The sequence below is a fragment of the Thamnophis elegans genome, chromosome 5, assembly GCF_009769535.1.
Source record: "Thamnophis elegans isolate rThaEle1 chromosome 5, rThaEle1.pri, whole genome shotgun sequence".
Lineage (NCBI taxonomy): Eukaryota > Metazoa > Chordata > Lepidosauria > Squamata > Colubridae > Thamnophis > Thamnophis elegans.
In genome coordinates this window covers 50925648-50938612 of record NC_045545.1, presented here as the reverse complement: position 1 = coordinate 50938612, position 12965 = coordinate 50925648, and the positions used below count along the sequence as shown (strand labels likewise).

At 37.7% G+C, this 12965-nt stretch overlaps 1 protein-coding gene across 7 annotated transcripts in view; it reads right to left on the bottom strand.

Annotated features, from left to right (window-relative positions):
- Positions 1-248: 248 nt before the first annotated feature.
- FOXP4 (forkhead box P4) overlaps positions 249-12965 on the bottom strand; it is a 170674-nt gene continuing 157957 nt past the window's right edge. For all 7 annotated transcript variants that reach the window (XM_032218013.1, XM_032218009.1, XM_032218010.1 and 4 more), the window contains 2 exons: positions 12336-12502; positions 249-8605 (listed from right to left, as the gene is read on the bottom strand). In XM_032218013.1, coding sequence (XP_032073904.1) covers positions 8461-8605; positions 12336-12502 — 312 coding nt within the window. In that variant the 3' untranslated portion in view covers positions 249-8460. The remainder of the gene's footprint in view (positions 8606-12335; positions 12503-12965) is intronic.

Genomic DNA, 12965 nt, shown 5'->3' with positions numbered 1-12965 from the left:
CCTTCAGCACTTTGGAATATATCTAAATCTGGAAAAACAAACAAAATGTCCCCCTGCAAATTATGGAGTATTTCCACATTTATGTGGATCAGGGCAACCAGCAATTCAGAGTATGGATAATACAGGGCAAAATCCTAGGTTTTTTTTTTCAGAGTAGGATTTCTGTCGTTCACCCTGAAAAATAACTCTATTAAAATTATGTAAACATACAAAACTGAAATACGCACACCTTTGGTTTAATACAATGGTTTTTTTTATTCTGTTCCTATTTTTCTAACTTCAGGAACCACTGAGGGAAAGGAAATTATATCATTATCCCAGTTTCTTTTCAGCAACCATCTATCTCCTCCCACTATTTCTACTGACTAGTTTAAGAGAGAAAACAAGCTAAAAACAACATAAGGAACTGGAACAGCATCCAAGTCAAGTCAAAGAGAAATACAAGAATGGCTTCCTAAATTCCAGAACAAGGAAAAAAAAAACCCTTCCTAAGTATTCCCTGCATTAGTCTCATCACAGGATAGTTAAACAGACAATAGTCTAATTTTAGTAGGTTTTCAACCAGCATATATATCAATATATACATATACTATCCTGCCACAAATTGTGTTTGGTCTTTCCTACACTACCCCTTTAAAAGCAATTTTGAGGTAACAACAAAAAATAAAATATTTTTTTAAAGACAAAAAAGAAATTCCCCCAAATAAGTACTATATGCAGTTTTGAATGAAATAATTTGGTGGACATAAATGTGCAAAAATAGATGTACCTAATGTAGTCAAGAGTCTGGGAAGAATGCCACTGGTAGCAGTAGCCAAAGAAAGGGTGCTCCTCAAGGCTCACACCAGTGGGTTGCTTCAGCAATCAGGAATTAGGTATGAGGAAAATAAAATCCCAAACGTTTGAGGCCTCCAGCACAAAATTTTAAATATTATTCTTCCATACGATGAATGGAAGAATAGTATTGGAATATGGAATAATAATACATGGGCATATTTGATAAAGTAGAAGCAGTTACATATATGCCACTGATTATTTCTTACTGGGTTCATGTATATTTGCATATACATCATTCAAGTGAAAAAGTGAGGTGAATTTGCTGATCACACACACACATACACAGACCAAAAAAATAGAATTAGAAATAATCCAATAAACCCTTATAGGAGAAATATAATCTAAGTGAAGGACCAATGAGATTGTAAATGTTAAAAGAGACTCTTGCAGATGAAATAATGGCTTTAGTACCTCCTCAATGTGCTTACTCAAATAGGCATATCCTTCTCTTTAACTGCTTGATTTTGCTAGGAAGGAAGCCAGGAGGACAGATTTTATTGCTAAAATTTAAATAGGCTTTTAATACAGAGTAAACATTCTTTCTCACCCACCCTTGCCCTGGATTCCTTAGGTGCCATTTATTATTTTTTATGTTTATCTGAATTTATGCTATTATAACAGAACAAATACTAACCAAAGAACCAGGGCAGAACCAACTGGTCATCATTTGCTTGTGATTTGCTCACTCTATTTAATGGTGATATAGGTGATATGCAATCAAATTCAGGACACAAATGCTCAAAGTCATAATTAGGAAAAAAGGGGGCCAAATGTGGTACACTTAAACAAAACAGTATCAGCGATGTCAGATGTTGGGAACTAAAGCTTTAGCAGTTCAATTTGGGAGAAACTTCCAATTTCCAAGTTGTTGGGGGACAAAATCACCCCAAACTGAAGATCTTAGGGAATAGCATATTTATTCAGTGATACTGAATTACATTCTTTCTTCAGTATACTTTAAAGAGATATATCAGGATTAGAAAAATACATTTAAAGTCCTGTAGGCTTCTCAAAGCTCTCAAGAGAAATACCGGTAAATATAATGCAAGTCCTCATTAATTGCAAGTGTAATCAGCAGACAGTTTTTAATTGAAATTTAATAGATTTAGGATCTGCTTCTCAATTTATTTCATTGTTGACTTGTAAAAAAATGTTTTGCAATCCCCCCTCCCCCTATTGGGACAGTTTGACAACATTGAATAAATGAAATTACAGTTCTAAGTAATCTTTGTTGGGAATGCCAGAATCAGCAAAAAAAAATAAACAAAATAAAATAAAAACAACCCTAAGAACTATGGTGATACAATAATTTTGCTTTAAGTCAGGCACAATTTTGAATAAAAATCCATGATTCCAAAGCCTCATTTCTTACTTTCCAATTCTTAGATATGTGCTGGTTCCCTTAAGGGCCAGGCCTAGATTCTAAGCCAATCTAACAGTAAAAGTTATTTATCCACCTCTCATATTGACAAGTTGGTTACAGAAGCCTAGCTTCATCACATAAGGCAGACATTTGAAGAAAGCACACCCAATATTTTAAAGCTCATCCACTTCAAAAGCAGATGGGGAAAGCAACGGAAGAAAAGGGCCACTTGTTTGAGGAACTTAATATTGTCACAGCATCCAAGACCTAAAACATTTTCCTTCAATTGTTTCAAAGAAACAATTATTTCTCAATGAATAAACCTGTCTTTGAGTTGTACCACTTCAGGCTTCAAGTAGCAGATCATGTGGCTAAATTTTCCATTTATTATTTTTTTTAAAATTCTACATGGAAGAAAGTTGCTATGAGATGACAGTTTAGTCACATGACTTCCTTCCCGCTTGTAGGCTGATCTGACATAGTTAAGCACAGACAGATCCTGTGAGAGCTAGGTTTAAAGCTATCCTCTGAGGATACACACATATATTAATACTGTCACATGAAGGCAGGAAAGAGCTGAAACTGGCAGGATTTTTTTAGCCACGAAATACATTCTGGAGCTGCTCCATTTTGGGCAAAACTGGATTCTAGAGGCTGCATTGTTTGTCTTTGTGCAGCAGTGAAGGGCTGAAATCATTTCCCCTGAGAGATAGTAAATGCCTAATGAATTATGGATAGGATGAAAGGGAAACATCCCCAACTTTTTCAAGATTCTCAAGAAAAAATAAACTATGGAAGGCTACCAGTATAGTAACAACAGAGGTTAGGGATGCTTCTAGAGCAGCATCCAGGTTCAGAAAGTCAACCTAAATTACAGATATTCACCAAAGAATTATCCAATTGTTTCTTGGACTGTTTCTTTGGAACAGCAAGAGTAGCATATTGCTTGACTATGCATTGGGGGGAAACTCTGCCCAATGACTGTCTAGTATATGGTTGAAAATGCTTAAAGATTAACTTTCTGCCTGGCAATAACTTTTGCTCAGTTCTGTAGCCCCAGATGACCTTTCTCCATTCTGTTACCCCAAATGAGATAGTATTGGAAAACTTTTAATTTTGGAATCTGCTAAATACATATTGTGCAACACTGCAACAACAGCCAAGTTAGGCTTTGCAATGGTTTGGATTTGAAGGTAAAAATATGCTTTGAAGCTAGTAAGGGTGGGTGTGTCGCCTGCTTGGAATGCCTTAAATTCAAAATATTTTGCCATATTAACAAGATGCTACTTTAGCTCCCCTACATGCACCAAAGGACCTTTTCTCCTTGAAATCTGAAGCGCATCCTAGGTCTATAATCGAGTACTAATTAGCTCTCAGTTTACATTGGATAATTCATTTATTAGCATCAGTGTATCTATCATGCTTTCTTTTTCTTGCGCCTCTCTTTTTAAATGGGTAAGGATGAACAAACCCAAACAGCAAGGCAAAAGTTTTAATTTGAACAGACACTTATATTTCTAAAGCGAATCTCTTCTCAATGTTAGGATGATTACAGTTTAGCTCTTGACTATACAGTACCAACAAACATCACTTTAATACTGGCAGAAAACGTATATCCTGGGCATCTCAGGTCCAGCTGCAGATGTCCAACAAACGGTTGATATTGTACCAGGACCAGGCAAGACAAAAAACCGAGATCAGTGAATCAGGATGGTGGCAACTTTGAAAAGATCAAACTTATAATAATGCAGCTGTAATACTAGGATTGACAGAAAAGGGAGCCAAGGACAAAATACAACAGCACCGTGGTATAGCCATTTAGTTCTAAAACTGTTTGCAAAGCAATTTGACACAATGGAGCACTACAAATTGTGATATCAAACAAAGTTCAAAAAAGCACCTCAGTGCACGCACAGAGACTAAACATTACACATTCCAGAATTTATCATTTTAGGCTGCAAGAATCTGTTTTTTTTTTTTTTAATGCAACCCAAAGTTTAAAAAAAATCAATGAAAAGAAAACTTGCATACATTTAGGAATAAACTATGCATAATTTGTTTTCCTGATGCATGACTTTACTATAAACTAGGAGGTTTTATTTATGGGAAACAATTACAGGATGTGACTTCAGCAACTCCTGCAACATTATTTTATGTTTAGAATTTTCTAATTCAGAGTGCAATTTGTAGATCAACAGTCCAAAGTTTGAGACGTTACAAGGAATCTGCTGTATTTCAAAAACATAAGTTACCCAACAGTGCTTCAAAGATAATACCAGTTTTGGGAAGAGAAGGGGAAGGGGTTAGGGCAATTAACCCTTTGAAAATTAAGAAGAAAAAATGCTAACAACAAGAGAGAGAAATTTCAATGTGTATAAAAAACAGCTGAAAAGTTAACATGAAATAAAGACAGTTCTGACCTATAAAAAGAAAAAAAAGAAAAGAAACCACCAGCAGCAAGATGGAAGTAGGTTCAGAAGAGACCCATGGAATGCCAAACCACCCTAGGCTTCACAGCGTACCCTTGGTTCAAGAAACTTCAAACACAAAGCAGCAATCCATGCTCCCGATACAACTTCATTAGAAATGTACAAAACAGCACCTGTAAACTTTGATTTAAATAATAACTTAAAATCAAAAGAAAGTGACAAAAGGGCTAAGGGGATGCAGGATCTTTGCAATTTTTTTTCCTTTTTGGCTGATGCCAAAAGTTAGGATAAGTCAGAATAAAGCACCACAAAAACAAAAATATTAAGTGTTTTGGTTTATGCTTCTTGTCTAAGCAAGGTCTTTGGTAAATGGTTAAGCCAATTGCAAAGCATTCTATAGAGGACACCAGGGAGACATTTAAATATGGTCCCAGGAAGAAAATGAGGTGTGGTGTGTTCTTAATAAAAGGAGGATAGATAGGTTTTCTCGAGCTGCTTCTGGAGTAAAGCGGGGAGCCAGGAGATGGATAATAAGTGTTGAGGTATTCTTACTGCCTGCAATCCTATATTGCCTGTCTTTGTGATCCTTGAAGAGCAAGCCACTTGTTGATGGTTCTCTAAAGAGGTTCAAACAAGCTATTGTACTTTGATTCACACCCCATAAACACGATCATCTCCAGTTTTCTGCAGCTTAGAGGCTGTTCCTCTTTGTTCCCTTAATTGTACAGCCCCTTTCAAATCAGAGCAATTAGCTAATTTTATCTAAATGACAAACTTTACAATTTTGCTTGCCTGTTAGAAACAGTAGGAAACAAAGTAGGAGAAAATGCATGTTCGGTAGAGCCTTCTACTGTAGGCTCCGGAAATCAAATCCTGACAAATTTTCTGAAGTAAAGATTGTGGAATTTCTTGCAGTCAAAATTCAGATATGGATTTTTTTTTCATTGCTGGTGTTCTTGATTTTACCTAGATTCAAAATCAGTTTGGATTATTTTGACACATTATTTAGTAAATTGAGAATCTTGGAATAGGGTAATTTTAGAAAGGAAGTATATAAACTTGCTTGTTAGATGGATAATGCCAAAAATTAGATACAACATTTTCAAATTTTACCAAGTCTGAGATTTGAAGTCAAGCCTTTGCTTCCATCCATGAAAAAAATATGGAGACTGGCCAAGATCAGCTAGCTACCATTCCTTTCCTTTTTTTAAATGCTAGTATGACTTGCCCTATCCAGGAAATGGATATATTTGTAAAACTGAGTAAATAGAAATTACCCAGTGTTTTAGAGTTATTGGATAGAATAATCCTCAGAATAATCCTCCATCTTTTTTTTAAAAAAAAGAGAATGAATTTGATTTGGGCTAAGAAATTTGATACCAATCTTGTACAAACAGAAATTTGTGGCAATTCAGAAATAATGTCCTTTTTTGTGGTAGGTAAAAAGGCTCAAGTGCTACTTGATTTATTATAATCTTGTGAGTTAAGAGCATTTTTTTTAAAGACAGTCTGTTACCACAGTTAGCCAGCTGCTGAAAAGGGCACTAAGAATGTACTGTATTTGAGACAAATGGAGCAATTCTGCATATAAGGAAAATGCAATACCCCTCTTCTCCCTTCCCCTCCTAAGTCAAAAACACTTATGTTACATATTACCAACTGCCATGAGCGGCATAGTATTTGGAGCAATGGAAAAGCATTATTTAACGATGAAAATCAGAAGAGTAGAAAGGAATCCTAAATTAATCAGAAATATGCTGACAAAGTATTCTTGACTATCTTAGTTTGGGGAGGTCATTTAACATAATTATCAATGTTCAATGTGACTATTCAAACATAGCTATGATGATTTATTTTCTTCATGGGCTACAGAATATAGAATAGAAACAGCTGTCTTTTCAGAAAACATCAAATTGCCTGGATCAGCTTGTCTCCAAAATAATGGGAGAAACTCCTATATACCAATTTGGCCTGAAAATAAATTTCAGAGATTTCCTGATGGGAAAGGGAAGCATGTGTTGATCTGTTGTAGAAAGGCTTCCTTAGAAACATTAGTATCCATCTTCCTTGAGATATTGGATTTCTGATCACACAGAAAGCAAACCAGTTTCTCAATCAGCAACTGTCAAAGTCTCAGTAATCAAGGAGAAGCATTTGGGTTGTCCTTTCATGGGGGCAATAGCAAAGTAGCTTTTGGAAACCTGATGTTTTCTGTCACACGAAATGCTCTTTAGTTTTTTTAAAAAAAATTCTGATATGAGGCAGCAGACAATGAGTTGATAGAATCAAGTATGGGGACAAGTCTGGGTCAACACTATTCATCTGACACATTTAATTCTTGTTATTAGTTTTGAAGCATCTCCCCCCACCCACCCACATTGGCTTACAGCTAAGAACTAATGAGTAGCACAAGAGTTGTGGGATACAATATATTTCTACTAGAGAATGTTTGAGGAAACTCTGTGCTTCTTTGTAGCTTTGTCTGGTTGGTCACAAAGGTGGAGAATTACTTATTTTACATTTATACAGGTATATTGCTTTGAATTCTGTTTGGTCAACCCAGTTTTGGTCTGTTCTCTACAGCCATAAATTTCAGCTTAACCCCCCCTTTCCTATCCCAAATGCTTGAGATGTTGGTGGCTTTGCCAAATCAGCTGTATTTACATCTGTTAAAACTTCCCATTGATAAACGATCAAGGAGTCATGCTTTCTGGCTTCAGTATTTGCTGGAATGGAAAAAACAGGATGGCAGCTGATAGAAGCAAGCAAAAGATTCATCTTGCAGAAGTCTCTCCCTGATTTTGTCTCAAGCTGGGCCCCATTATCTTGGCTGCTGGCTGCCCATATACAGTAAAGGTTTCTGAAAGTTATTTAAAATTATGTGATGGCAGGGAATGGACATTCATTCCTGGATTTTGTGCAGAATAAAGCTTTGTGAGTTGAAGACTGGCTGTCAATCATGACTGGTGATAGAAGAATGCTTCTTGAATTTGGAAAGACGCAAACACAGGATGGAAAAAAGAATAACCAAGTGGTTTTATGTGTGGCAGTAACCCCTTGCTATCCTATAATGTATTTAATAAAGTAAAGTCAGTTTTTCATTTTTTGCCCAGTCAGAAAATGAACATAAATTGCAACATTAGGACCTTGGCAGAGGTCTTGCTTCCATTGCTATTCCAGTACTCTGAAGTGGTGTTACAGTGGCAAGGATGTATGTGTGTGAGAAATGGGGACAGTGCATGTGTGAAAGTAAGAAAAAGTGAGAATAGATTCCTCCTAGTGCAAAGTTCTCAGTGGGATTACTGGCAAACTAATGAAAATTTCCATGGGAAAATAAGGGACATTCACTGAAGCCTTTGGCTTTGATATTGCCCCTTAATGTACTGGATGCTTCCAAAATCTTGATTTGTGGAAACCAGGCATATGGGTTGAAAATGACAAAACACAGAGCAGACAATACAAGACAGCTTGTTTTTTTATCCCCATGAGATGGGGGTATGGGGAGGGGAGGCAGCAAAGAAGTCTTCGGACAGAAACAACCTACCATCCTCGTTTACCAATTACAAAATTTAAAAAAAAATAAGAAAAGGAAAAAGCTCAACTCCGTTTTTTGTTTTTGTTTTCACATCCCCTCTGTGAATGTCTTTTAAGAGTCATTGGGATGTAAAAAGGGGGAAAAAGTGTGTGCCTTCAGCAGTGGGTAGGCTCATGGAAAGCCTTTTGCTTTGTAGAAGTGCCTTAACTAAGTAATGCTGAAGGTCACCTTGAGAAGGTGGGAGCCATTGCTTTGTCTCTGGGAAATGATGGGCCCTATATGAAGATGCAGGACCCTTAAGACAAGTCTTCCACTGGCAGTTCCTCCTCTAGGTCTCTGTCATCAGGAATCGTCACATTCTGATTGGTAGTTGCCATGAGAGAAACAGGTCTGCTGTCATCTTCTGTCTCAGCTGGTTCTTCCTTCACATGAACTTGATGGCTGAAGAACAAAATTTTGGAGAAGCAGGTAAAATTAGAACAAATACAATAAGAGCCCACAAGAGATTGGCGACAGAGGTTTCAGATGGAACTATACATTAGAGGATCAGAGGTTAAACAAAGTATTTGCTTAGCTGGATAGCAATAGTCTTCTGACTTTCATCCAGATCCTAAATACCCAGGTCTCTATATATTTTCAACAAAACAGAAATATTTGTAACATTCAGTTCAGCTAACTATATAAGTCAACTATATAATACTTCATTGCAATTTTAATCTACAGTCCCCTAGCAGTCTTTTCCAATGATTAAATTTTTGACATTAAGAAAAATATTCCCTTTCTCCATATTTTCTAAACATTGTAAATTAGATTTCTTTGTCACTACCAGTAATCCAAATTTTTCAAGCTGTCTTTTAATGGCTGGACCATAGTGAAAATGTCTACCTGTTAGTAAGAATAAATAGGGCAATATTCACTTGAGCTCTTAATAGTGTTGCTGATACAAGATAAATAACTAACAAACCTATAGATTGCCACTATAGGTTGAGGGACAGCTCTGTTATGAAAAAATATATCGTGACCCGTCAAAACCGCGGTCCACAAAAGCGCGCTCGACGAAAGCGCGCATTTGACGTCATCACAGCGCGATGAAAAAAATTAAAAATTGAAATAAAAATAAAATTAAAGCAAGCCGATTCACATAAAGGTAAGGGTTAGGTTTAGGGTTAGGTTAAGGGTTAGGGTTAGGGTTAGGTTTAGAGCGTTAGGGTTACGTTTAGCGTTAGGTTAAGGGTTAGCGTTAGGTTTAGCGTTAGGTTAAGGGTTAGGTTAAGGGTTAGGTTTAGGGTTAGGTTTGGGGGGGTTAGGGTAAGGTTTTCGCTTTATTTTTACATTTATCGATCACAGCGCGATGTTTTCGTCGCGCTGTGATGATGTCACGTACGCGCTTTCGTCGAGCGCGATTTTGTCATCCGCGGTTTTGTGGTGGAACCAAAATATATAACTATTTTGAATTGCAAAGCTTATCTTAGTATTACTAAGAACCTTGTATGAAAGTCCAGGGCAATGGCTACTTATTGACAAAAATAAGCAACTGATGAAGTGGATTGTAATTCATAAAAGCTCACATGATAATGAATGTCTTAGTTTACACTGTCTCAATACTTTTTCTTTTTGTTGTAAAAGACCAATATTATTATTTTTTGGAAATCATTAACAATAGAAGTTCTAGATCTATTTCCAGTTAGCATGAACTCTTGAAAAATCCTAAACCTCTCTACTAAATATTCTCTACGAAACTGTAAGAGAGATTAAAAGACTTCTGGATCTAGTAATCCTGCTTCTGGAAATAGCATTGCATTAGCACTTCCAAGAAATTTCATTAATTTTCATCAGTATGAAATAACAACAACAACAACAACAATAATCAGTGGTACCAGGAGATGCCAGAGTCAAAGAAAAAGAACTGGAAAAAATCATGAAATACCGCAACCTGGCCATCGAACCTACTCAATTATGGATGAAATATGTAACAGTGATACCCATTGTCATCGGGGCACTTGGTACCATGTCCAATAATTTTATAAGATACATCAACAAATTACAGCTTCCTGCAATAACACCTGCGGAACTGCAAAAAACTGTGCTTCTCGGAACATTGTATATATTAAGAACAGTGACATGCAGTCAGGTGAGGCAGAGCCTCACCGCTCTCATTATGAAAAGAAAAAAAATGTAAAAGGGAAAAGATGAGTGCTGAGGTGAGGCTAGCTAGCTGCTGCCTCACTGTGAATGACTGCCTAACTGTTTAAAAAAGCCTTTAAAAAAGCACCCTCTACTATGAGGCAGCAGAACTGCATGCCTCATCTAGTCTGACTTTTTAGGCGTTTTATGATCGCTCGAGCAGAGTTAAGCGAGGGTTAAAAGCCTAAAAAATCCTGAGGTAGGTGAGGCACGCAGCTCTCCTGCCTCATAGTAGAGGGCGCTCGTTCTTCCTTTGACTCAACTCTTCCCTTTTTCTTCCCTTCTCGCTTGCGATACAGTGACAATAAAGGGGGAGCACAGAGATATACCTTCTTCTTTTCATTGATTTCCCTTTTTACAGGATGAGTCAGCTTCCTGCTTCTTTTATTTTCTGGAGGTCTCACTTTCTCCATTTCTGCCATTTTTTATTTTATTTTATTTTATTGTTTAGTGTCCATGTGTGTGTGTGTGGCGCGCACACATGTGTGTATGTATCTACTTTAGTGGAGATGAAATGGCTGCTGGTATTATTTGGGAAAAAACTTTCGGGGGAAGGTTGTGGAGAGGAAGGGAGGGAGGACAGGGGTGGCTTTTAGTGCTGATTTGTTTCCCTCTCTTTTCTCTCTCTCTCATTCTCTCCCTTCAGCTCCCTTTCATTTCTCTCTCCCTCTCCCCCTTCTCTCTCTCTCTCTCTCCCCTTTTCTCTTTCATCTCTTTCTTGCGCGTGCAAGCAAAATACCCCAGGATCACAGTGGCGGGGACAGCAACTCCTTCTGCTGCGTTGCGGAGAAGAGCCACGCTGTGCAAGAGACTCCTTAGTGCTAGACTCAGGTCAGTGCAAGCCGCGGTCCCATTCCCCTCCTTCCTGAGCCAACATGAAGGGGACCGCAGCTCGCGCTGACCTGAGTCTAGTGCTGAGGAGTCTCTTGCACAGTGTGGCTCTTCTCCGCAGCGCAGCAGAAGGAGTTGCTGTCCCCGCCACTGTGATCCTGGGGTATTTTGCTTGCACGCGCAAGAAAGAGATGAAAGAGAAAAGGGGGGGGGGAGAGAGAGAGAGAGAGAGAGAGAGAAACAGAGAGAAATGAAAGAGAGCTGGAAGGAGAGAATGGGAGAGAGGGAAAAGAGAGGGAAACAAATTAGAGAGAGAAGGGGGAGAGGGAGAGAGAAATGAAAGAGAACTGGATGGAGAGAATGAGAGATAGAGAAAAGAGAGGGAAACAAATCAGGGGGAAAGAAAGGAAGGGAAAAGAAAGAAAGAAAGAAAGAAAGAAAGAAAGAAAGAAACTAACTTTCTCAGACCTATGACGAAAGCAATGGCAAGCTAGATCTCTTGTCAAGAAAACTGTGGTTTGCCAGAAGGCACAAATTGGAAGCAAGTCTGATTTTTTAAAAAGAAAATAACAGAGATGGCAAAAAAATTGCATCTGAAAATAAGATTATTTAAAATTTTGGATAATGTATTACATTGTCAAACTCAAAAGGTTTTTGATACTTTAATTGTCATCATCATCATCTCTCTCTCTCCTCCTCCCCCCTCGGAGGGACTGTCGTTCCTTGTGAAAAACACAACAAGGAACTCCTCAGCTCCTTGCTCCCCCCCCCAATCTCTTTTTTTGTTGTTGTTGGCCATTGGTGGTCACCGCATAGGGTCCTCGGCGATACGCTCTTGCCCGCCACCCCTTTAAAATGCTCAAGGACGGGACAAAACGGCGTGGATCCTTTTATTAAAACCCCCTGTATTACAAAGGAATTTTAATAAAAAGATTGTGATGACGTCAGTGCCTCTCACCAGCCATAAACCTCACCGCACGTCACTGTTTAAGAAGATACTTGGTTGATACCTAGAATGCTGGCAGCAATCCATATCAACCATTAGCACCAGTCAATGGTATTTGTGATGCATTTTTGAATGTTCAGTTAGCTGAGTTTTATGTTTAATGAATAAAGTATAATAATAATAAAAATTAAAACTTGTTTCTGGGCTTACTTGTACTGCTGTGGTGAAAGCCGGGGGCTATTGCTGCCGTTGCTGTTGACTTGTTCTACAGTGCTGCTCACATCATCATGGCCTATGTGCAGCATGCCACTAGTTGAGCTTGTGTTGATCATGGTGGGACTATTCAGAAGAGGAAAGTTGCTCTCAGCCAGAGCTGCCTAAACATAAACAGCAACTGATATACTTCATAAATTCTTAAAAACAGCAACTGATATACTTCACAAATTTCATTCTCAAATAGGACATGTTTGGAAAACAATCCCAGATATTTATTTACTGAGAAAATGGTTAAAGCCTTATACTAACAGTACTTTCATTTTTCAGAAAAGATCAATAGATTAGACAAATAAAAATGTATTACTTTATTAAGAATGTTTATTTTCTACCTTCTCATTCAGTAATATCAATTATGATGGCTTACAAGAAAAAATAGTTCAATATAGGTAATTAAAATATAATTAGAATAGAATAGAGCTGGGAGGGATCTTAGAGATCTTTTAGTCCCTGCTCAAGCAGGAGATCCTATGTCATTTCAGACAAGTGTTTGTCCAGTCTCTTCTTAAAAATGTCCAGTGATGAAGCACCACAACTTCTGAAGGCAAGCTGTTCCACTGGTTAATT